General features: G+C 42.9%; 2 protein-coding genes across 4 annotated transcripts in view; one reads left to right on the top strand and one right to left on the bottom strand.

Annotated features, from left to right (window-relative positions):
• SYT16 (synaptotagmin 16) overlaps positions 1–23,738 on the bottom strand; it is a 300,681-nt gene extending 276,943 nt beyond the window's left edge. For 2 of the 3 annotated variants that reach the window (XM_034937661.2, XM_057299715.1), the window contains exon 1: positions 23,080–23,211. In XM_034937661.2, coding sequence (XP_034793552.1) covers positions 23,080–23,092 — 13 coding nt within the window. In that variant the 5' untranslated portion in view covers positions 23,093–23,211. Of the gene's footprint in view, positions 1–23,079; positions 23,212–23,557 lie in introns of those variants that run through there. The other variant, XM_057299716.2, reaches the window with a different exon arrangement.
• LOC100992865 (cytochrome c oxidase subunit 4 isoform 1, mitochondrial-like) lies at positions 111–4,204 on the top strand. The gene is given in 2 exon segments (XM_055097679.2): positions 111–3,936; positions 3,939–4,204. Coding segments are annotated over 2 exon segments (507 nt in total). The 5' UTR covers positions 111–3,494; the 3' UTR covers positions 4,004–4,204.
• Positions 23,739–24,740: the final 1,002 nt, after the last annotated feature.

Below are 24,740 nucleotides of genomic sequence, written 5' to 3'. Positions count from 1 at the left end.
GAGCCAGGTAGGAAAATTTTTGTTCCATTATCTATAGTTTAAAATGTATTTTTGTAGAAAAGTTTTGTTCGATTTTGTTATCAATGTGCTGCTGATCAAAGTATAAATTGGTACAATCCTCCTGTAGGGAAATTTGGCAACATCAAAATATTAAATGAGTATATCCTTTGACTCAGCAGTTCTGCACCCAGAAGAAGTAAACAGTGTAAAAAGATAAATTCAGGAATATTCTGGCAGTATTTTTTGATCTTTTAAAAATCCCTAAATGGCCATTAAAAGGTGATTGATAAAATCAATCATAAAAAAAAAAGTCACCTGGCCGGGCGCAGTGGCTCACGCCTGTAATCCCAGCACTTTGGGAGGCCAAGATGGGCAGATCAAGAGGTCGGGAGTTTGAGACCAGCCTGGCCAACATAATGAAACCCCATCTCTACTAAGAATACAAAAAATTAGCTGGGCATGGTGGCAGGCGCCTGTAATCCCAGTTACTTGGGAGGCTGAAGCAGGAGAATCACTTGAACCCAGAAGGAGGAGGTTGCAGTGAGCCAAGACCGCGCCACTGCACTCTTTCCCCGGGCAACAATGTGAGACTCTGTCTCAAAAAAAAAAAAAACAAAAAAAAAATTCACCTTTCATGAGACAACATTTACAGTGTACTATTTATTGAAAAGGCAGGTCCTTATACACATTACTCCACTAGTCAGTGCTGCTCAAAGTAGCAGCCTATTAACTGTTTTTTGCTGTTCTTAAAGCTATAAATCAGCACACACTGCCTTCTTCCTTGAAAATGTCTTATCACAGCAAACAATGCAACAATTTCTCTTAATATCTTCATATGCAAAGTGGGTATAAAAGGTCAGGATTTATAAAAAGGTAAGTTTCTTTAAGGCCTTAATGAAACTAAAACAAGTGCTTTGGAAACAAATATTCCCAAACACATGCCTGGTTTTATGGGAATGCTATGCTATATACCATCATATATCAACACACATCTTTTTCAAACAACAGGTAATTGGAATACAGCAGTGTGTTTAATGAATAATTTTAAGAGAGAACAATTCAGAGCATCAAACAGTATTTATATACCAGTACAACTGGATAGATGGATGGGTGATCTGGTATATCAAATGTGAATCAGGGCTGGGTGCAGTGGCTCATGTCTGTAATCTCAACACTTTGGGAGCCAAGGAAAGCAGATCACCTGAGGTCAGGAGTTCAAGACCAACCTGGCCAACATGGTGAAACCCTATCTCTACTAAAAATACAAAATTAGCCAGGCATGGTGGCGCACACCTGTAATCCCAGCTACTTGGGAGGCTGGGGCAGAAGAATCACTTAAACCCGGGAGGCAGAGGTTGCAGTGAGCCGAGATCACACCATTGCACTCCAGCCTGGGCAACAAGAGCAAGACTCTGTCTCAAAAAAAAAAAAAAAAAAAAGCCAGGCACGGTGGCTCATGCCTGTAATCCCAGCACTTTGAGAGGCCAAGGCAGGCAGATCACGAGGCCAAGAGTCTAAGACCAACCTGGCTAACATGATGGAACCCTGTCTCTACTAAAAATATAAAAAATTAGCCAGGCATGGTGGCAGGTGCCTGTAATCCCAGCTACTCAGGAGGCTGAGGCAGGAGAATTGCTTGAACCTGGGAGGTGGAGGTTACAGTGAGCCGAGATCGCACCACTGCTCTCCAGCCCGGGCGACAGTGGGAGACTCCATCTCAAAAAAAATAAATGTGAATCAGGACATTTAACCGTGTAGTATACAGAGCTGATATGGATGCATCCTTCCCACTAAAAACACATGGAAATTCTAAATAAAATATAACCAATAAGCAAAATTACTTCCAAAGAACAAGTATCTCCCAGATTCCAAAATTTAAAAAAAAAAAAAAAATCAAAGCCAGAGCTTCAGCAATCCACTGGAAATTTAGTTTCAGACTTAGAGGCTATGGGACTCCACAGGGAAAAAGAACAGGATAGGAAGCTCCACCTCCAACTCCCTGCAGGAATAAAGCCCTGCACCTTAAAGAACAGTCCTATAAGTAAAAAGGAAACTGTACACAGCCTGCTCGCTAGCGCAAAGAAAGAGCGAGGAAGCTGCTGAGTGCCCTGGTCCTTGAGTTTAAAATTTAAATTAAAAAAAAAAAAAAAAAGCCACTGCTGGGTGCAGTGGCTAATGTGTGTAATCCTAGCACTTTGGGATCACAAGGTCAGGAGTTCAAGACCAGCCTGGCCAACATGGCAAAACTCTGTCTCTACTAAAAATACAAAAATTGGCCAAGCACGGTGGCTCACGCCTGTAATCCCAGCACTTTGGAGACAGGCAGATCACCTGAGGTCAGAAGTTCGAGACCAGCCTGACCAACATGGAGAAACCCCGTCTCTACTAAAAATACAAAATTAGATGGGCATGGTGGCCCATGCCTGTAATCCCAGCTACTCCGGAGGCTGAGGCAGGAAAATCGCTTGAACCCGGGAGGCAGAGGTTGCAGTGAGCTGAGATCGAGCCATCGCACTCCAGTCTGGGCAACAAGAACAAGACTCCATCTCAAAAAAAAAAAAAAGAAAAGAAAAGAAAAAAAAGCCACCCATGAGCCATGAGAAATAGAAATCTAGGACTTGCACAGGATGAGGGGTCTAAATGTTTCCTCCATACAGTTTTTAATACTCCAAGAAGAATTGTTACTATAAAAAGTGATCCAGGACCACCAAAATTCCTAGGGATACAGTAAACACAACATGAAAATCTCCGTCCTTACAGACAGAGATTGAAATAAATAATTTTACAGCTCAAAGCTTATGGAAAACTCACTGAAGATGAACTAGCACAATGAAATATCACAGAACACAGGAGGAAACGAATCACCATGAGGGTGAATCAGCAGACCTGAAAATTGACACCTTAAGAAGTGAAAACAATAGATGAATTAAACGGACTACAAAATAGTCAAGTTTTAAAATAATTTAGAAACCATAGTGAAGGAATAAGATACTCTGGCAAAGGGATAGATTTATTTTAAATAACCAAATAAAATTTTATAAATAAAAAATATTATTAGTGGAAAACAAAACTATTGCTAGGTTAAATAATATAACAGAGCCACCTTTAAAAAGAACTACTGGGCTGGGCCGGGCACGGTGGCTCACGCATGTAATCCTAACACCTTGAGAGGCCGAGGTGGGCGGATCACCTGAGGTCAGGTGTCCGAGACCAGCCTGGCCAACATGGTGAAACCCCATCTATACTAAAAATACAAAAAATTAGCCAGGCATGGTGGCGGGTACCTGCAATCCCAGCTACTCGGGAGGCTGAGGCAGGAGAATCACTTGAACTCGGGAGGCGGAGGTTGCAGTGAGCTGAGATCACGCCTCTGCGCTACAGCCTGGGCAACAAGAGCAAAACTCCGTCTCGGAAAAGAAAAAAACAAAAAAGAACTACTGGGGTCGCGGGACACCGGGCATAGAGGGCGGCGGTGGTGGGGCAGCTGCGGCAGAATGTTGGCTACCAGGGTAGTTAGCCTAGTTGGCAAGCGAGCAGTTTCCACCTTGGTGTCTGTACGAGCACACGGAAATGTTGTGAAGAGCGATGACTATGCGCTCCCAGCTTATGTGGATCGACGTGACTATCCCGTACCCGATGTGGCCCATGTCAAGCACCTGTCTGCCAGACAGAAAGCCTTGAAGAAGAAGGAGAAGGCCTCCTGGAGCAACCGCTCCACGGATGGGAAAGTCGAGTTGTATCACATTCAGTTCAAGGAGAGCTTTGCTGAGATGAACAGGGGCGTGAACGAGTGGAAGATGGTTGTGGGCGCTGCCATGTTCTTCCTTGGCTTCACGGCGTTCATTATCATCTGGGAGAAGCGCTGTGTGTACGGCCCCATCCCGCACACCTTTGACAAAGAGTGGGTGCCCATGCAGACCAAGAGGATGCTGGACATGAGGTGAACCCCTGCAGGGCTTCGCCAGCCAAGTGGGACTATGACAAGAACGAGTGGAAGAAGTGAGAGATGCTGTCCTGCTTTTGAGCCTTGCTCTGTCACCTCCATACTATAACTCCATGCCTATTTACTGGAAACCTGTTATGCCAAACAGTACCACTGCTAATAAATGACCAGTTTACCTGAAAGAAAAAAAAAAAAGAACTACTGAAGTGAAAGAAAAATCTGGAGAAAGTACCAGAGACAAGGTGTGGAGAAGGGAAAAAGGAGAAATAAAGAATATGAATATGAATCAATGAATAGTTAACAGATAAGAAACACAGAAAGAGATGCTTCAGCATATGGCAGTTTAAAGAGGTCTAAGAAGGGAATGGGAGAGAGACAATACTCAAAGAGATGACTAAGAATTTTCCAGAATTAGAAAGTGAGAATTAAGACAGAAAATGTCTAAATAAAATCAAATCCACACCTATACCCATAATGGTTAAATTTAAGATTAAAAAAAGAGAAATTCTTAAAATCAACCGGAGGAAGACAATTTATCTAAAAATAAATTATAAGTTATAATTCTCATCAGTGATAGATGATAAAGGACTAAAAAGTAATACATTAAAATGTTGAAGGGACTCTCATTTCTGGACAAGATGGAATAAGTACAAAAAACAAAAAGCTTCAAGAAAAGTCTGCTCTCTGTCCCTCAGGGTTTCTCACCTTTGGCACTTTTGATTTGGAGCTGGATAATTGCTGTAGGATCTTGTTCTCTGTATTATAGGATATTTAGCAGCATCCCTGGCTAGATGTCAGTGACAACCCTCCAGTTGTGACAACCAAAAATGTCTTAGACATCGGCAAATGTCATCTGGGGGAATAAAATTATCTCCAGTTGAGAATCCATCCCCTTAGCCAAAGGACGTGGAAGAGGACAGTGCTGCAAGACAGAACCCTTGTGAATATACTCATTGTATTTTAGGCAAACACCACAAAAGAACCGCATCTCTCTGCATCCTCACCAGGCACTGTGAAGAGCCCTGTTGACCATCCTTGCCTGGCACTAACAGCAGAAGTAGCACGCCTTCTCCTCCTCACTGGAATGGATTGGAGCTCTGTTGACCATTCTTGCCCTAAACCAAGACAAGATCGGGAAAGAAGCAGTGCCCCTTCCCTTCTTCAATGGCATAGCGACCACAGAACCCAAATGGACTGTAGGGAGAAGCACTCTACCACCCTGCACTTACTAACTGAAGGACAGCAAGAGGCAACACCCTACCTCCTCTCAACTAGAGAGTGAGGAAGGATTATGGAGAAAAGGAGACTGGATAAAGAAATCTTGTAAATCTGTGTATGAAGTCCTGTGCATACCCCTAAATGGTCCATGTGTGAAATCAACCGGAGTCAACGTAGTAAAGTTTTGGGAACTGAACTATGGTGAGAAATATCATACAGGTTTCAGTTCACCTATGGATAACACACTATATAGAGCAGATCAGAATAGCAGGGCAAAGGCTGTAAAAACTAAATCGACATTCAAGCCACAGCCCACAAAAGTGAATAAGACATGAGTTTTGAGTCCAAGCAGGTTGATTGCCTCTAAATCAGAATCTCATTATGTAATACTCAAAATGTCTAGGATACAATCCAAAGTTATTCATCAAAGTTATTCATCATACCAAGAACAGGGAAAATCTTAAAGACAAGACAATCTACAGACACCAACATCAAAGCAACACAAATGTTGGAATTTATGACAAGGATTTTAAAGCGGTTATCATAAAAATGCTCCAAGAAATTATGAACCCTCTTCAAACAAACGGAAAAACCATTGGGCTCAGAAAATTACTCAAGATATAAAGAATAAAACTGAAAATAATAGAACTGAAAAATACAATAACTTAATTTTTTTTTAACTCACTAGCTGGGCTCAGTGGCAGAATAGAATTGACAGAGGAAAGAGATCAGTGATCTTGAAAATATATCAATAAAGCCGGGCATGGTGGCTCATGCCTGTAATCCCAGCACTTTGGGAGGCCAAGGCAGGTGGATCACGAGGTCAGGAGATCGAGACCATCCTGGCTAACACGGTGAAACCCCGTCTATACTAAAAATACAAAAAATTAGCTGGGCGTGGTGGTAGGCACCTGTAGTCCCAGCTACTCGGGAGGCTGAGGCAGGAGAATGGCGTGAACCCGGGAGGCGGAGCTTGCAGTGAGCCAAGATCACACCATTGTACTCCAGCCTGGGCGACAGAGCGAGACTCCGTCTCAAAAAAAAAAAAGAAAAGAAAATATATCAATAGAAATTGTCTAATCTGAACAATAGAGAGACAAGTTTAGGAGGAAGGTATGAACAAAGACTCAGGGAGCTGTGGGACAATAACCAAAAAAAAATCTAACATTTGTGTTATCAGAATCTCAGTAGGATCAGAGAAAGAATTCAGGACTGAGAAACTATTTCAACAAATAATAAAAATATCCCAAATTTGGGGAAAGACATAAATCTAGAGATTGAAAAACCTAACTAAACTTTAAACAGGAGAAACCCAAAGAAATCCATACCCAGACATATCATAATTAAATTTCTGAAAATTTAAGATAATAAAAAAAATCTTGAAAGCAGTCAGACAGGAATGATAAAGTATATACAGTGGGATAACAATTCAAATGACAGTGGATCTCCACATCTAAAATCATAGAGGCCAGAAGGAAGTGGCACTTTTTCTTTTGTGATATATTAATAGATTTATACTTAAATATATGTCAAGCAGAATGCCAACAAGTCTACTAAAATATCACTCATAAAATACAACACTAAATAGTAGATATTATTATAAAAATGAGGAAATAGGTTTTAGCAAACTTTATTTTGTCCAATATAACATATTCTCCAATGCAAAATAGCATTGGGTTTATAATGGCTTATTTTTTCATTACAGTTCTTATCTTTTTCAAATGTCTGTCTAAGCCCATAGACTTTATGATCAGTGTTTTGTTCCTGGTCCAGTTGGTGGTGGTGTTTTCCCTAACATTTCCATGATTGTGCACATGCTTTGGGCCTAACAGTGTTAGGAATAGCCTTAAAGTGAGAATAAGGAAAAAGAATTTGATCTGTATTGTCTGTCTCTGAGAGTACTCAGGGTCTTCACCCTCAGCCAAAGGACAAACTGTCACTGCATATAGTGGATCTGAGATGTGTATTCAAATTTATATGTTTATGGTATCAGATAGGATCCAATTCTCCTTTACACTCAGAACAATCTGTGTAACTCTATGTGTTTTTCTTCTTTTCCATTTCTACCAAGTCTGCACCACATTTTCAGATCCTATGATTATTTTGTTGGGGTGGAAGTAGCACATTTTTCAAGTGCTAAAATAAAGCAACTGTCAAGTCAGAATTCTATATCAGTGAAAATGTCCTTCAAGTTCAAAAGGGAAATCAAGACACTTTTAGATGAAGGAACACTAAGAAAACTTGTTGCCAGCAATCCTACTCTAAAAGAATTGCTAAAGGAAGTTATTTGGACAGCAGGGAAATATTATTAAGAGAAATCTGGATCATCAGGAGTGAAAGAAGAGCAACAAAGATGATAAATATCTTGGTAAACATAATAAACCATTCTTCTCATGAATTCTTTAAAACATGCTTGATTTTTGAAGGCAAAAAGTATGTGTATTCATTTGCTAGGGCTACCATAACAAAGTACCACAAACTGTGGGGTTTAAACAATAAAATTTTCTCATATTTCTGGAGATCAGAATTCCAAGAGCAAGGTGCCAGCAAGGTTGGTCTCTTCTGAAGCCTCTCTCTTTGGCTTGTAGGCGGCCATCTTCTTCCTGTGTCTTCACATGATCCTCTCTGTGTCTGCGTCCAAGTCTCCTCTTCTTACAATGACACTAGTCGTATTGAATTAGGGCTCCCTCTAATGATCTCATTTTAACTTCATTTTAACTGAATTACCTATTTAAAAACCCTAGCTTCAAATACAGTCACATTCTGAAGTCCTGAGGATTAGTACATCAACATATGAATTTGGGGTGTATACAATTTGGCCCATCAGAGAATATGAATATAATATATAACTAAAACATAGAGGGGCAGATAAAGGGACTTATATGGTGGTAAGAATTATATATTCCACTGAAGTGGTGAAATATTGATTCTAAGTAGACAGTGAGAAGTTCAGTATGTACAGTGTAGTTCCTACTCCACTTAAAAACATACAAAATATGGCAATAAATAAAATATCAAAAGTATGTAAATAATCCAAAATAAGATAGAGAAGGGGAAATAGAATAACCAAAAAAAAATCATGACCAATAGGTCTTGTCCCAGCAATGTACCTTTGGTTAACAATAATAGCATTGATTATTCTATCAATGACTCATTTCCAGTGTAAAATGGCAGACTGAACACATGCTTTTATCTCTATTGCTGCACCTCAGATTTCTTAGAGAAAAGTATTTTTTTAAGGTAAAAACCAACATCGGCAAAAAGAGCAAGGGAGAAACAGTAGCAGATGAGAAAGATCAACACATTTTTGGAAGATGAGAAGGATATAGCTAGAAACTAAGTCTCACCATCTTTCTTCACTCTGCAAGGCACCTACACAGGGGAAATGCCACAACAGGCTAGCTGATTCATGCAGCAGAATCCCAGAATGGTTCTGTCATTGTAGGTGCCTGTTCCCTCAGAAGGTGGGGAACAGAGATAGGGCTGAAAACAGGAGAACTGGCAGAAAGGCTGTACAGAGAGCCAAGCCTCCACCAGATCCAGCAGCCAACAATGAAGCCAGAGGACTATTCCCTTCCTAAGTGTCATGGATTGAATTATGTTCCCAAAAATTCATATGTTGAGGCCCTGACTCCACTACCTCCTAATACAACTGTATTTAGAGATGGGGCCTTTAAAGAGGTAGTTCAAATTAAATAAGGTCATAAGGGTGGGACTCTAATTTAATGGAACTGATGGGCTTACGCAGAGTGGAAAAAACACGAGAGCTTTCTCTCCTCCACCCTGGTAAGGACACAGAAAGAAGGTGCCACCGGCAAGCCAGGAATATTAAAAGGGGTTGGGGTATTTATAAGTTGTGTTTGGCCTCACCAAACACCAACCCTCCTGGCACCTCAGTCTTGGACTTATAACCTCTAGAACTGTAAGAAAATACATTTGTGTTGTTTAAGCCACCCAGACAGTGGTATCTTGTTATGAGAGTCCCAGCTGACTAATGCACCAAGTCTACAGGGATCTCTGTTTAATCTCTGGAGAAATAAAAGCAGAGAGGCTGTGGGTTTGGAAACCTCGCATCCCTCGTGGCAAGAATGAGGTTCTGTACCAAAAATGAAGTATTGAGGACAAGTCCATGATAATAAAAGGGAAGTCTGCCAGGTCTCTTCACCTCCTGGATTCGCAAAATAATGACAACTAGGCTTATGCCCAGGAGCACTTTCAGGGAGAGAGACAGAGACAGGAAATTGGAATCTTCATCTGTAAAGAAAATTACTGGGCCCAGAAAAAATACAGCAGGTTCTCAAATAATGTTGTTTTGTTATAACATTGATGAGAACAAAACACTCTATTCCTGACACCAGAGCCACTGTCTGTGTGGAGTTCATGTTCTGCCCATGTCTGCATAGGTTTTCTCTGGGTACCCCAGTTTCCTCCCACATCCCAAAAATGTGCACATGAGGCAAACTAGCATGTCCACATGGTCCCAGCATGAGTGAGTGTGGCTGTGTGTGAGTGCCCTGAGATGAGATGGCATCCTATCCAGGGCTGGTTCCAACCTTGCACCTGAGCTGCCAGGACAGGCCCCAGCCACCCACAACCCTGAACGGGAATAAGTGAGTTGAAGAATGAATGAAGAAATAAAAACAAATTATTATAAAATAAAAATTCATAAAGTATATGATAATCATACCAATGCACAAAAATAAATGATGCACTATGAAAGCACTCAGCAAGCTCTTGTTTGCTTTTTGAACTATGGGGTGGCAGGAAGTGCTCCTGACAATTTTCACTCTGCAAAAGTTAATTCATTGATTTGGTCCACCCACACTATAAGCCACTATTACTCACTGATTCACCAAAAATTAGATAATTATCTTGTTTTTATTAATCTTTCTTTAATGTATATGTAGCTTACATTTCTTTCCATGTTTAATATTAAAGGGCTTGGGGTCTTTATTTAGAAGTTTTGTGACCAGAAATACACCATAGAAACTTAGTTCATTGTTGTTGTTGTTTTTGTTGCTGTTAAGATAGAGTCTTGCTCTGTTGTCCAGGCTGGAATCAATGGCATGATCTCAGCTCACTGCAGCCTCAGTGTCCCTGGGCTCAAGCCATCCTCCTACCTCAGCCTCCCAAGTAGCTGGGACTACAGGCACGCACCACCAAGCCTGGCTAATTTTTGTATTCTTTTTGTAGAGACGAGGTCTTGCTATGTGGCCCAGGCTGGTCTCAAACTCCTGGGTTCAAGGAATCCACCTGCCTCCACCTCCCAAAGTGCTGGGATTACAGGCATGAGCCCCAGCCAGGAATTTAACTCTTGTTTACATCAATTACTCTGTGGTAAAACTGGCTTTGTTATATGTTGTTTCACTTAAAGTCACAGGTTCTAAGAACCTATCAATTACATTAAGTGAAGACTTACTACATCTACAAATACCAAGAGGGGGCCGCAGTGAAATGGAATCCTGAATAACCACCCTGAAGTGACACAGCAAGTAAAGCAGCCCACGACCCTGCCCTTACAAGCTGTTTTGGTGCCCCAATCTCAAATGTGAAAGAACCACCAAGGATCACACTTCATTTTTCAAGATGCTAGTGGAGGATTTGTTCCAGAATAACCTATGACAGACTAAAAGCAGTTTTCCATTTTTTTGGTTTTAGGGCTGTTTTCTACTTTGAAATTTTAAGGACCCCAAAGCACTTTAGTTTTTGTTTTATTTACTGATATTTCCCATATTCAAAATTAAAGATGAGAAATTTTTAAAACAGAAGCATATACAAGCACAAGTTCGATTAGCCACATGGTGATGAAGTCATAGCTCCTCATGCCCCCTCTGCAAATTTTAGTGTACACTTAATAAAATGAGAGGAAAAAGACAAATACATTCTTATTATTATGAAAGTAGTTTTGACCTTGCAGACCCTCTAAAAGTCTTAGGGACCACCATTACCTTGAGTTCACACTTTGGGAACTGCTGAAGTAAAGGATGGGCTGCAGGAAAAAAATGGCAGCCTCACAGCAGATAAACAGAATGAATTGGGCAAACATTAAAATGCTTATGATAGCCGGGCACGGTGGCTCACGCCTGTAATCCCAGCACTTTGGGAGGCTGAGGCGGGCGGATCATGAGGTCAGGAGATTGAGACCATCCTGGCTAACACGGTGAAACCCCGTTTCTACTAAAAATACAAAAAATTAGCCAGGCGTGGTGGCAGGTGCCTGTAGTCCCAGCTACTTGGGAGGCTGAGGCAGGAGAACGGTGTGAACCCGAGAGGTGGAGGTTGCAGTGAGCCGAGATCCTGCCACTGCACTCCAGCCTGGGAGACAAAGCGAGACTCTATCTCAAAAATAAATAAATAAATAAAATAAAATGCTTATTATATATAAGCCATCACCATGCATATTCAATAGAAAACAAAATTGAGGAAATATCTGCAGAAGTAGTTCTTTCCTTCAAGGAGAATATAGACCAGAATAAGACCAAAAAAGAAAAAGTATATAGGAGATATGAATAAAATGAGTGACGGATTCTGAATGGGAGAATTGACAAAGATTTCAAAGAGAAAACAGAACAGCATGGGACTCGGGCCACAGTGCTGAAAAGAACCCTTTTTAATAAAGTGAGTTCAGACTCTTCTCTTTGTATTCGTTTTATATAGACCAATTTTCTCCGATAAAATAAAAATGTTTGTCTCCAGGATCCAACTGACTTCATAAAGAGTGGGATAGTCTTAAGTTGATTACAAATAGTGTTCAGAGTTTCAAGAAAGGGACATGGAATCAAATCAGTACTTTCCATTAACCAAACTCTTGAGAATAGCTTCATATTTTAAACTCTAAGACAATCATCTTAAAGCAAGAATTCAATCAGCAGCTTATTGTCGCACGGAACAGTATCATAAAGCAGTCCGTCGCTGTCCAGTTTCTAGATTTCTATCACATTCTGTTTGTTGTTTGTTTGTTTTTTGAGACAGGGTCTCGCTCTGTCACCCAGGCTGGAGTGCAGTGGCGCCATCTCAGCTCACTGCAACCTCCGCCTCCCAGGCTCAAGCGATTCTCCTGCCTCATCCTCCCGAGTACCTGGGGTTACAGGTGTGCACCACCACACCTAGCTAATTCTTCTTTTTTTTTTTTTTTTGTATTTTTAGTAGAGATGGGTTTTTGCCATGTTGACCAGGCTGGTTTTGTACTCCTGGCTTCAAACAATCTGCCCACCTCGGCCTCCCAAAGTGCTGGGATTACAGGCATTAGCCACCACATCCAGCCTCTATCATGCTTTTCGTAAGTGCAAAGCAATAGCCTGAAGTGGATAAAATCATTAAGAGTATACAACATAAGCATATTAAAACTTTACACTGCATTCCAGGCTGGGCAACAGAGTAAGACTCTGTCTCTTAAGAACAAATCAAAAATAAAAAAATAGGCCAGGCGCAGTGGCTCACACCTGTAATCCCAGCACTCTGGGAGGCTGAGGTGGAAGGATCACAAAGTCAGGAGTTCGAGACCAGCCTGGCCAACATAGTGAAATCCTGCCTCTACAAAAATACAAAAAATCAGCCGGGCATGGTGGCAGGCACCTGTAATTCCAACTACTCAGGAGGCTGAGGCAGGAGAATCACTTGAACCCAGGAGGCAGAGGTTGCAGTGAGCTGAGATCGTGCTACTGCACTCCAGCCTGGGCGACAAAAATGAAACTCTGTCTCAAAAAATAAATAAAATAAAAAATAAAAAAATAGAGCCTTAAAACTTTAAGTAATACCCTATGCCCATATAATGCCTCACACATTGGCAAGGTACCCTAAAACAATCCATTTTCTCCCATGAAAAAACAGTTGTTCTTTGGTATCATTCTCATTTGTCTCACTCTGTGCCCTTTACCCACTTTCAACCTGAGTTTCAGAGCATCATCCTGACTTCCTGTGTTTTTTAATTTTTCCAAAAATGAGACAACTTGAGTGTTTTCATTTTTATAAATCTGTAACATTTGCATAAAATTCACAAAGCATACTGCCTTCTGCTTCTTCAGAGCTCACCATAGCAGCCTCTTATTCAGATGGACTTCCCCAATACAGCTCAAACACCAAAAATTACCCTTCCAGCGCCGTTGTTTCTACAGTGCAACAGCTCACAGGTTGGAAAGAAGAGAACAATTTCTTCTCTGACGGAGGCAATTATTTCAGGCTTTACCACCTGCAATGGTTAACAGTAGGTGTCAACTTGACTGGATTGAAGGATGCCTAGATGGCTGGTGAGCAGTGTTTCTGGATGTGTCTGTGAGGGTGTTTCCAGAGAAGAATGATGCAGGAGTCAGTGGCCTAAGAGAAGCAGACCAACCCTCAATATGGATAGGCACCATCCAGTTGGCTGGTGGCCCCACTAGGACAAAGAAGGAGTGTGGGAAAAGATGGGGGATCCACCCTCTGCTCTGTCTCTCCCTGCCAGAGCAGGACTTTCTCCTCCTGCCCTTGGACGTCAGACTCCAGGTTCTTCAGCTTTTGGATTGTTGGACTTGTACCAGCAAGCTCCTAGAGGCTCTCAGTCTTTTGACCTCAGACTGGGAGCTGTACTGTTGGCTTCCCCAGTTTTGAGGCTTTCGGAATTGGACTGAGCCATGCTACCAGGCTCTCTGACAGCCATGCCACTGGCTTCTCTGGTTCTCCAGCTTGCTCATGACCTATGCTGGGACTTTACCTTTGTGATCGTGTTAGCCAATTCCCCCCTAATAAATCCATTTTTATAGATATATCCTATTGGCTCTGTCCCTCTGGAGAACCCTGACTAGTACACCATCCCAATGATATCTAAAGTCTTAAAGAGGAAATGTAATACTCCAAATAAAAATCTAATTGAAGAAGTAGATATAAAAGTTTCATGGGGAGTATAGCAGACAGATTCTAAGATGGTTTATGATTATCCTCATCTCCTAGTACTCACATCCTTGTTTAATCCCTTCCTTTTGAGTTAAGAAGGAACCTATGACTTGCTACTAGCCAAGAGAATACAGCAAAGGTGATGGAATGTCACTTGCATGATTCTATTACTAGCAGACTTTCTCCCTTGCTGGCTTTGATGAAGCAAGAGGCCATATTGGGAGGTTCACATAGAAGGAAATTGAGGGTAGCCTCTAGCTAAAGCCAGTAAGAAATTGAGGCCCTCAGTCCATCAGCCTGCAAGAGTCTGAATCCTGTCAATGCCCATGAGCTCAGTAGTGGATCTGCCCCACTCAAGCCTTCAGATGAAAGCCCAGCCATAGCTGACACCTTGATTGCAGCCAGCAAACTCCTGACCTACAGAGCTGTGGAATGACAGATAAGTGTTTTTTTAAGCCACTAGCTTTGTGGTAATTTGTTATGCAGCAATAGATAACAAATATAGGGGAGTATTTAAAAAACACTGTAGAAAATATGACTGTGATTCTAATTATCACCACTAAAATCTAACAATTGATTTGGGCTAGTTAGGAAAGATATTGTAATGCACTTCTAAAAAGTCTAAGAAATAGGATGATAGGGGTTAAGGGAGAGGGGTCATCCTCTACCTTTTTCTTGTGGAGAAGAAGGGGAGGGCTGTTGAAGGCAGCCCAGCTGCTGAGGGCTCTGCAAACCTGACACTAATAGAGCTGGTGTGTCTCAGCCAAAATACCAAGAATAGTGAAACCAAAGGGAAAAGCATATTGGCAGGTATGGGGAGTTAGAGCAAGAGCTGGGAAGCAAGAGAGACAGGGAATGTCAACATGGGCAGTGGGAGGATCCCAGAGCAGATGTCTGAGACAGAGAAAGGCTACTCCCAGAAGGAAGGGCTGGATGGCTAAGGTCAGCACCAGTGGAGACAAGGTCATTTATGTATGAGTATTACTAGCATATTAAGCTTTTTTAAAGCTCAATAATGGAACAGCCAGAAATTTTTCAGGCTTATCAACATCATTGAAGGGGCTTTTATAAAACTTCAGAGCCAGGAGGGCATTCAACTCTGAAAAGTGAGGCAGGCTGATCACTTGGGGTCAGGAGTTCATGACCAGCCTGGCCAACAGGCTGAAGCCCTGTCTCTTCTAAAAATACAAAAACTAGCTGGGCATGGTGGCAGGCACTTGTAATCCCAGCTACTCAGGAGGCTGAGGCAGGAGAATCGCTTGAACCCAGGAGGCGGAGGTTGCAGTGAGCCGAGATCGTGCCACTGCACTCCAACCTGGGCGACGGAGCGAGACTCCGTCTCAAAAAAAAAAAAAAAAAAAAACTCTGAAGAGGTGCCCTGAAGCATATCCACCCAGTGCTATAGCCATCCATCAGTCATTCCTGAGAGGGGTAGGCCACGAAGCCCAGAGAGATCGCCAAATGCACATCAGCGGAGAAGTGCTCAAAACCCTCTTGCCTCTTAAATCAAAGAGGTAGCTGTTGTAGCCCTTTTCACAGCCCATCAGTGAATTCTCCCAAGGTTTCTACAAGTTGTGTGTGTGCACATTTCACAAATCCACATGCTCATGGTACAAGTACACTCGCACAAAACAATAAACATTGGGGAAGAAAACATGATTATTACTTCTATTTAAAATCTGAGTTCTGCACCTTTGGTTGCTTGTCCTAGATTCTCTTCCCTAGTCTTACATTTGTACACAGATCATTTGTTCTTAATTTTATATTCCTCACACACAAAAAATGGAATCAATGACTAGGCACCCTGTTTCTGAGTCAGATTGTTCTCATAATATGAGGTACACCCTATGGGGAGGTACACGCCATTGGAAGGATCTTGTAGCAGGTAAAGGGACAGACATTTATTAATGCATATGTTGTGCCAGCAACTCTGTTCCATCTCTTTTACTCCTTGTAATCCCTCAGAGTGGAATAAGCCAAAGCCTCCGGGAAGTTAAACAATTTACCTGTTACCCAGCCTTTGAGTGGCAGGGCCAGAGTTCACGACTCAGGCACCTCTGGAACCAGGCCTGTGCTCTCTTCCACCATACCACACTCAGTTCTTCAATCTTTTGCAATTTCTATTGAGCTAAGCCAATTGAAAACCTACTTGTAATTGGTAGGTTATGTGTATGGTGCTCTTTTGAATTAAGTATATAAACCAGGGGCATTTTCGTGCAGGGTGGGTAAAATCATTTTATGTCTCTTAATCTTTGCTCCATTGTGAGTAAAATTATAGAATGTGACTTATTATATTCCTAAAATTAGAAGCCAGAAGAATATTATATTCTCACAATAAGAAAATTTTATTCTAAAGGGGTAATATCCATCCATAAATGTAAACTACCTAAAATCAGATATGTATAATCCTTAATGGAAGGATGACAGCTGTGCATAAAATTTTTTTTGTAATATGCACTTCAGATACCTCTCCAATCTACTAGAAAGCACTGTCAGTGAGTTTGATTATCATCTTAATATACAGACAATTGTTAAATGGCATAATAGCCATCTTATCATTCATAATGCTAAATAATAGTTAATGACTAAATAATACCCTAGTGACCTAAAAGGACAAATGTCATCCAAATCTACTATACTCAGGAGAAGGGAAGGTTTATTCCTCCCAAGATATCTGTCCCATTTCTTTTATAAAACATATAGACCAAATTTTAGATTCATTTAGAAACTCAGGTTGGTCAAGAAAAAGCTTTACTGGGTTTACCAATTCAAAGATGCCATGGTGAAATGAAAACATAGGAATTCTATTCAAACAGTATGAAATTATTTATGCTGATTTACTCTTAGAATGTTTCAATAAGATAACATCAACTGGGTAAATCAGTTGAGAATATTGCCACCATAACCATATTTATGTTTTCTTCTAGAATTTAATTCTTGGTTTAAAAACAGGAGGAGCAGTTTAGCAAACAAAACAAGAACAAGCAGGTTCACAGACCTTTTCTTCTACACTGTTTATAATTACCCAGGCTTAGTCAGCTTTTCAAACTTAAAACAAGTGCACAGCCCATATATGTCAAATCAGTACATTCCTCAGAACTCTGCTATTCTATAACATTAATAATATCTAAATGCTGGTTTTTGTTTTTTTTTTTTTTTTTTTTGAGACAGAGTCTCACTGTGTCACCCAGGCTGGAGTGCGGTGAAGCCATCTCGGCTCACTGCAACCTCCGCCTCCCAGGTTCAAGCAATTCTCCTGCCTCAGCCTCCCAAGTAGCTGGGATTACAGATGAGTGCCACCACGCCCTGCTAATTTTTGTATTTTTAGTAGAGATGGGGTTTCACCATGTTGATCAGGCTGGTCTCGAACTCCTGACCTCATGATCCACCCGCCTCGGCCTCCCAAAGTGCTGGGATTACAGGCGTGAGCCACCGCGCCTGGCTGCTGTCATCTATTATTGCAGAATTGCTACTGAAGTCTGATAAAAGCTTGGGGATTATGAGGAGGGAAGTATGCACAGAGGGGCAGTGAAGCATCATGATGTCTTGGATTTGCCTTCAAAATGCCTCTCCCAGAAAAGTGGGGGTGGAGGTGGAGATGGATGCAACAAGATTGGTGAAATACCAATGCTCATTAAAGCTATGTGACCTGGATACATGGGGGTTCACTATATTATTCTCTCTTCTTGTGTATATGAAATTTTCCCTAATAAAAAGTTTTGTTAACATTATCACTTCACAACAGAATTAGGAGTCCAACGTTATTTATTTCAAAAAGTAAACTCAATAGTATTAGACCATAAAGCCTAGAATACAGATTAATAGCTCAGTGCTTTCACTTATAAACTCCCTCCCCCAAATTCGCAGAAAAGCTGCAAGAACAGCACAAGGAACTCCTAAATTCACCAAATGCTAACCTTCAGCCACATTTGCTTTCTCTCTCATATGATACACATATACATATAAATGCACACATACATGCATATATCCTTTTTTCCTAAAGCCTTTGATATTTAGGTACAGATATCATGTCCCATGTCAACCACAATAAAAATATCAAATTTAAGAAATTTAACACTGATACAATGCTATTATCCAATATACAAGCCATATTCAAATCTCACCAATTATCACAACACTGTCCTTTGTCGCATTTTTTCCCTCACCTAGGATATAACCTGAAATCATCCATTGCATTTAGTGGTCTCTTTAGTCTTCTTCAATCTGAACAGTGCCTCAGCCATCTTTCATGACACTGACTTACAGAATGTCTCTTGATTTGCCTTTGTCTGATGTTTCCTCGTGATCAGAACCAGGTTATACATTTGTGGCACAATAAGTGGCATTGTGTCCTTCCTGGTGCTTCCTATCAGGAAGTACAGGATATCCGTTTGTCCCATTATTCTTTTTTTTTTTTTTTTTTTTTTTTTTTTTTGGAGATGGAGTTTTGCTCTTGTTGCCCAGGCTGCAGTGCAATGGCGTGATCTCAGCTCACTGCAACCTCTACCTTCTGGGTTCAAGAGATTCTCCTGCCTCAGCCTCCCAAGTAGCTGGGATTACAGGCGCCTGTCACCACACCCGGCTAATTTTTTGTATTTTTAGTAGAGACAGGATTTCACCATGTTGGCCAGGCTGGTCGCAAACTCCTGACCTCAGGTGATCCACCCGCCTCGGCCTCCCAAAGTGCTCGGATTACAGGCATGAGCCACCGCAACTAGCCCCATTATTGTTAATGTTAACTTTGATTATTTGGTTAAGTTCGTATACTCCAGGTTTTCCCCCCATTTTCCAATTAATAAATAATCTTTGGGGAAAATGCTTTTTGTGTGTGTGTGTGTGACGGAGTCTCACTCTGTCGCCCAGGCTGGAGTGCAGTGGCAGGATCTCGGCTCACTGCAAGCTCCACCTTCCGGGTTCACGCCATTTTCCTGCCTCAGCCTCCCGAGTAGATGGGACTACAGGCGCCCGCCACCACGCCCGGCTAATTTTTTGTATTTTTAGTGGAGACGGGGTTTCACCATGTTAGCCAGGATGGTCTTGATCTCCTGACCTCGTGATCCGTCCGCCTCGGCCTCCCAAAGTGCTGGGATTACAGGCGTGAGCCACCGCACCCGGCCAAGAGTGGAAGTTCTTAACTAAGAAAGAAAGAGCTCTCTGCAGCAGAGAGGGATCCTAAAGAAATGGGTTGTCCTGGGGGAAATTCTTTAACAATGTAAATAATTCTGTTCCTCTTAAAATTTTCACATAACAGTTCAGCATCCATGGATGAATCTTGCTTGAATTAATTATTGCTATGATGGTTTCAAAGTAGTAATTTTCTAACTCTCTTTGTCTATATTTTTTAGTTGGCATCATTTGTAAACTTTTTAATAATGACTAGGGTTAGAAATCATTTAACTCAAGATTTTCCATCCATTTTCAGCCAAAGTGAAGCAATTTTCTTTTAAAGTCTATGCATCTGAAATCCTGAATATCTCAAGTCACTGTTTAGCACTAGTTTCTAACGTGGACTTGTTGAGGGCTTATATTTGATCCCCGACCCCCACCCACCCTCTTCCAGGACTGAGCACTGAGTGGAAATTGCTGATGGAGTAGACAGGATGGGGAGAAAGGAAACTGCAGGTTGCCAACAAGAAAGAAGGAGGGAAAAAGTGGCTGCTGGTGGAGACTGACTGCAGGGCAGGAACATCAGCCTGGGATGCAACGGGCAAAAATGACACAAGATCAGCCAGGAAACCAGGAGCACCCAAACGGGGACAGATGTCTCCTTTTACAATACCAAATGTTCATCTGTCACAGCCCCAAAGACACATCCACCTGAAAACTGCCCAAGATTTCTGGGGTATAATAGAGTTAGATGTTTCCAACATTACCTAAACATGCCTGGCTGTTCCTAAGAAATTATTCTTACAAACAGACTAAAGTGACTTCAAAACTAAACACCTATAAAAGGAAGTACTAATAATGCAACATATGCCATAAATGGAATAAAAAAATAAAATAGCGCTTCACTACTTTTGTGTTCTGGAAACAAAATATTATCTGGAATACTTGTCACTGAGGAAATCAGGAAATAGTTCAGTACCCAAGTACCACCACTTTATATAACAGACTGGGATCTCAAAGTTCCTCACGATTTCATGATAACTTACTGAAAACCTAGTTGAAGCTCTCAAGTTCTCCTTTTCTCCTCTGGAATCTGCCCTTAGACAGCATGCTATCTAGATATAAGAACATTTTCTATTGCCTATGTTCTTTTTTGTGAACATTATAAGTTTCCAGGCAAATATTTTAAAAATATCTCCATATTTTATATAATTTACATGCTACATTCATATAGAAGGTCTTTCTGGATTCTCTCCAGAAATGACTGGAATAGAACACTTGGATTTCGCCTGGTTTTAGAACCAATTTTTCCCTCAAGGGGAAATTTTGTGGGGAAGAAAAATGGGGGTTGAGGGAAGCACTCAGCTATAGCCCTAAGGCAATATTGTGCCCAGGTTTGATTTATCTTATCGAGGTCATGTAGTCACTGCATGGTGACAAGACAGGACTGCTAAAGAAGTGATCATCACTCTGTTCCTACCTCCCTCTCACCTGTCACTTCCTCACCTGCAGAGGTAAGGAGAAGGACAGAGGAACAGTAGTTCCTGTATCACTGGAACTTGTTAGAAATGTGAATTCTCAGGATGCACCCCAGACTTACTGAATCAGGAACTCTGGGAGTGAAGTCCAGCGATCTGTTTGAATAAGTCCTCTGGGTAACTCTGATGCATGTTAAAGTTTAAGACCTCCTTTTTAAAAATACTGATGTCAGGGTCTTTTTTAAAGCTCTCTGGAGTAATTCTAATATGCACCTAGGACTAAGAACCAGAGCTAACTAAAGAATTCTGTATCTGGGAGAAGCCCTGGGCTCTACGTTTTCAAAATCATCTCCATGCTAACAGAAGGTTGTAGGACTTCGGGCTGCAAACATGGTCAAGCTTTGCGGGAAATTTTTCAAGACACTGACTGAGAATAGTTTCCTTCTCTCCCTTTTGATAGTAGGGACACATAGTAAGCCTCTCACATTAGTTTTGAATAAGAAAAAAGACAAAATAATGTTTCTCCACAGTTTGGAAACCTTTCAGATTTCTAGCTCCATCTCAGCTAAGAAAGAACATAAGATTGAGCCTAAAAAACTGGTCAAGAGCTGAGATGGTCAGATACCATAATTTTTTCATAAACAAAATCAATGGGCAAAAGTTTGATTCTTCAGTACAGTTGAGTATACCATATAAGGAAGTAGAAGAAACATCAATCTAAATAAATTGGTATGGAAGCATCTCAGTTTATTTTTCTAGGGTACTAAATGTATCATCTTAACCAAAACATAAGAAAGTAAATAGCAGAACAGTGTCTCACTGCATGTGTGTGATGCACAGTTGCTGGTAGATACTTTGAACCCCTTTGCCTTTGTTTTTCATTAATAACACAATAAGGCCAAATCTCATGATCTCCTTCTTTGTTGAGTCTTACTTTGTTAAGTAAAGCTTCAACCATAATTTTTTTTCTAAACACACACACACACGAACCGAATCACACTTTGTATAAATGAACAGAGCTGAGGAAAGGGAAATTTGGCCCAAATTAGCTGATTTTACTGGAAACACCTGATCAACATTTTTCTCTTTAAAAAGGAGGAAAGCATGTTGGTATCCCCACACATATCAGATGATGGCAAAACAGCAGGGAGAGGACAACCACCATTTACTGAAGGCCACCTGTGTGCCCATCGCTTGTAAGAGCTATGAATGACAGCCTTGTCCTCATTTAGAGAAACTGAGGACAGTGCCATGGTCCCCCTGCTAGGGAATTCTAGAGAGATAAAATACAGGTCTGTTTGACTACAGAAACTCAAGCTCTCCACACTATCCTAAAGCTGTGTTCTTGGCTGGGATAATTGTTTACAAGAAAAATAATAAATTATTGCAGAAATTTTGACATCTCATTTTCCCATCTCTTTTCCTCCTCACCTCTCAAAAAAAAAAAAAAAAAAAAAAAAAAAAAAAAAAAAAACCTTCCAAAGGGCCTCTGTAGCCAGCACACCATTTGATTTTTGTTTTTTTCCTCTGTGGCCCAGACTGGAGTGCAATGGCAGGGTCATAGCTCACAGCAGCCTCGCACTCCTGGGCTCAAGTGATCCTCCCGCCTCGGCCTCCCAAAGTGCTGGGATTACAGGCCTGAGCCACCACATCCAGCCCCATTCACTCATCTAATGAAGTCCCTAACATGCGCCACACCTGTGCTAGGGACTTTGGATGCTAGGTAGGCAGGTGTGACTTGGTTTTACTCTGAACTCCCTTTGCAGCTTCACTAATACGTATCTGGCTTCAAACGCAACTAACTTAACCAGTTTTCACAGACGAGATTCCAATTTCCAAAGGCACTGAGCCATAAGAGCAGCGGTGCCAGGATGCCAAAAGCAGGCCAACCCAGCGCCTTCCAACGCTTCCATTCAGAGTTTCAACCTGATGTCTCCAGGCACTCCTCCCACCCACTGACCATGGTAACCAGATGCGGTCTCCAGCCGGCCTTGTGCTGCCCGCTGCGAATACAGCCCGTGGGCCACCGGGCAGCCGAGCCATGCAAGCCACCCTGATCCCCAGAAGGCAGACGCACAAACCCGACCCAGAACTCGAGGCGAACCTTGAACTCACAGCGCCAAAAACGCGCAGTGCCTTCGTTTGCCCGGCTCGCTGAAGGCTGGCTCTGGGCCTGGGGGCAGTGCCCGCGAAGGGCTGCGATGGCAGGCCCCGCTGCCACACGGCATCGAGGGTCCCTCCGCCTCGGCGCCGGGCGCACGCCCTTGTGCCACATCCCTCGCGGGGCGCGCCGCCAGGGCCACCTGCCCTTTCAAGCCCCGCCAGGCAGCCAAGGGTGAGAAGCGGAGAGGGACCCGGCCGCTGCTGCCGCGAGCCAGCACAAAGGCAGCGTCTGAAATCGAACTTCCCACCCTGGGCACCGCGGCCTCCCCCCACCCCTGGCCTCCGCGGCCGGAGCGCACTCACTGTCAGTCGCCATGGTCGGACGAGGGGGCTGCCCGGCGGCCGCCCAGGCTCGGGGAACCGGCGCCGAGCCCGGCCGGGCGCGCGCTCCTCGGCAGGCCCGGTGCGCTCGGGGGCCGCGCCGCGCACAGCCCCTCCTGCCGCGCGCCCCCGCCGCGCCGCGCCGCCCCGCGCCCAGCAGCCGCCAGCCCTGCGGCCGCCGCCGGCGTCCTGAGAGCCCGGCGTCCTGAGAGCCCAGCCTCCCAGGCAGAACGGCCGAGCTGCGGCGCCCACAGGCTGGATCTCCCCCTCCTCGCCTCGCCGCGTCCGTCCCCCTCCCTTCGTTTCCTTTCCCGCCCCTCCCCCAAAGAGGATGCTCGCAGCAACTTGGAAACACGCTCCCGGCCACGCTAGGGTCGCCTCTCCACGCCACCTTTCCTACAACGTTCCCGCTATATCCTTGTTTTCGAGTCACCTTTTCCATTCTCCGCTTCATCCCTACCTCGAGCTTCTCACCAGCGGGGTTGGGACCCCATGCTCAGCCCCAGCTGGAAGGAGCAAAGCGGGAGAAGAGCTAGGGGTGTGGGGAGGATGAGCCAGGTGCTGGGCATTAATCCTCCGGGGCAGGAGCTCTCCTGCGAAACCGCTCAACGCCATCTCCGTAGGCTCCAAGTGGGCCGTGCTCTTCATGTCACCCTCTGTTTTGTCTCCGATGTGAAAATAGTTCCCAGCACGTAGTAGGCTCTCAGCAGATTTCTGTTGAGTGGGTGAATGGATGTCTTTATAACTGGATGCCTGCATGAATGAATGAATGAATGGCCAACTAACTGATTGGACGTCCACTGGATGAGCAACTGATACATGACCATAGCCAACTACAGCCCTGCCACTGACTAGGGATGGACGCTAGAGTAAGTAAGTGGACCAGGCCGAATGAGTGAGCCAGTCTTGTGCCTCACAGGCCATTGTGGTTCAGGAGGGCTCTGAACTGAGGCTGTCAGTTCAGAATGATGTTGTATACATCTTCTTGAAGTCCAAAAACCAATTTCTGATGGATTATTGGATTATTCTGCCATTACTTTTGCACCAACCTAATATATTAGGGGACAGTTGTACATTAGAAACCCCCGCTCCACCACCAGATCCGTCATGTGAAGGATCAAATGGCTCAAACACATGTCCTAAATTACATGGCAGGCTAGATCCTTCTTAAAGATACAATACATTTCGCCCAGGCATGGTGGCTTAAGCCTGTAATCCCAACACTTTGGGAGGCCAAAGTAGGAGAATCACTTTAGCCCGGGAGTTCAAGTCTGCAGTAAACTATGATTGCACCACTGCACTCCAGCCTGGGTGAAAGAGCAAGACCCTGTCCCTAGTTTTTAAAACAAGAAAAAAGGGCCGGGTTCACGCCTGTAATCCTAGCACTTTGAGAGGTCTAGGCAGGTGGATAGCTTGAGCCCAAGAGTTTGAGACAAGTCTGGGCAACATAGTGAGACCCCGTCTCTAGAAAAAACAAAACAAAAATTAGCCAGGCTGGTGGTGCATGCCTGTGGTCCCAGCTACTCAGTAGGCTGAGGGGGAAGATCACTTGAGGCTGGGAGGTGAAGGCCGCAGTGAGCTGAGATCATACGACTGCACTCCAGCCTGGGTGACAGAATGAGACCCTGTCTTAAAAATAAAAT

Source organism: Pan paniscus, chromosome 15 (genome assembly GCF_029289425.2).
Source record: "Pan paniscus chromosome 15, NHGRI_mPanPan1-v2.0_pri, whole genome shotgun sequence".
NCBI lineage: Eukaryota > Metazoa > Chordata > Mammalia > Primates > Hominidae > Pan > Pan paniscus.
Note: the sequence above shows the minus strand (reverse complement) of the source record. Positions and strands in the feature narration are given on the sequence as shown.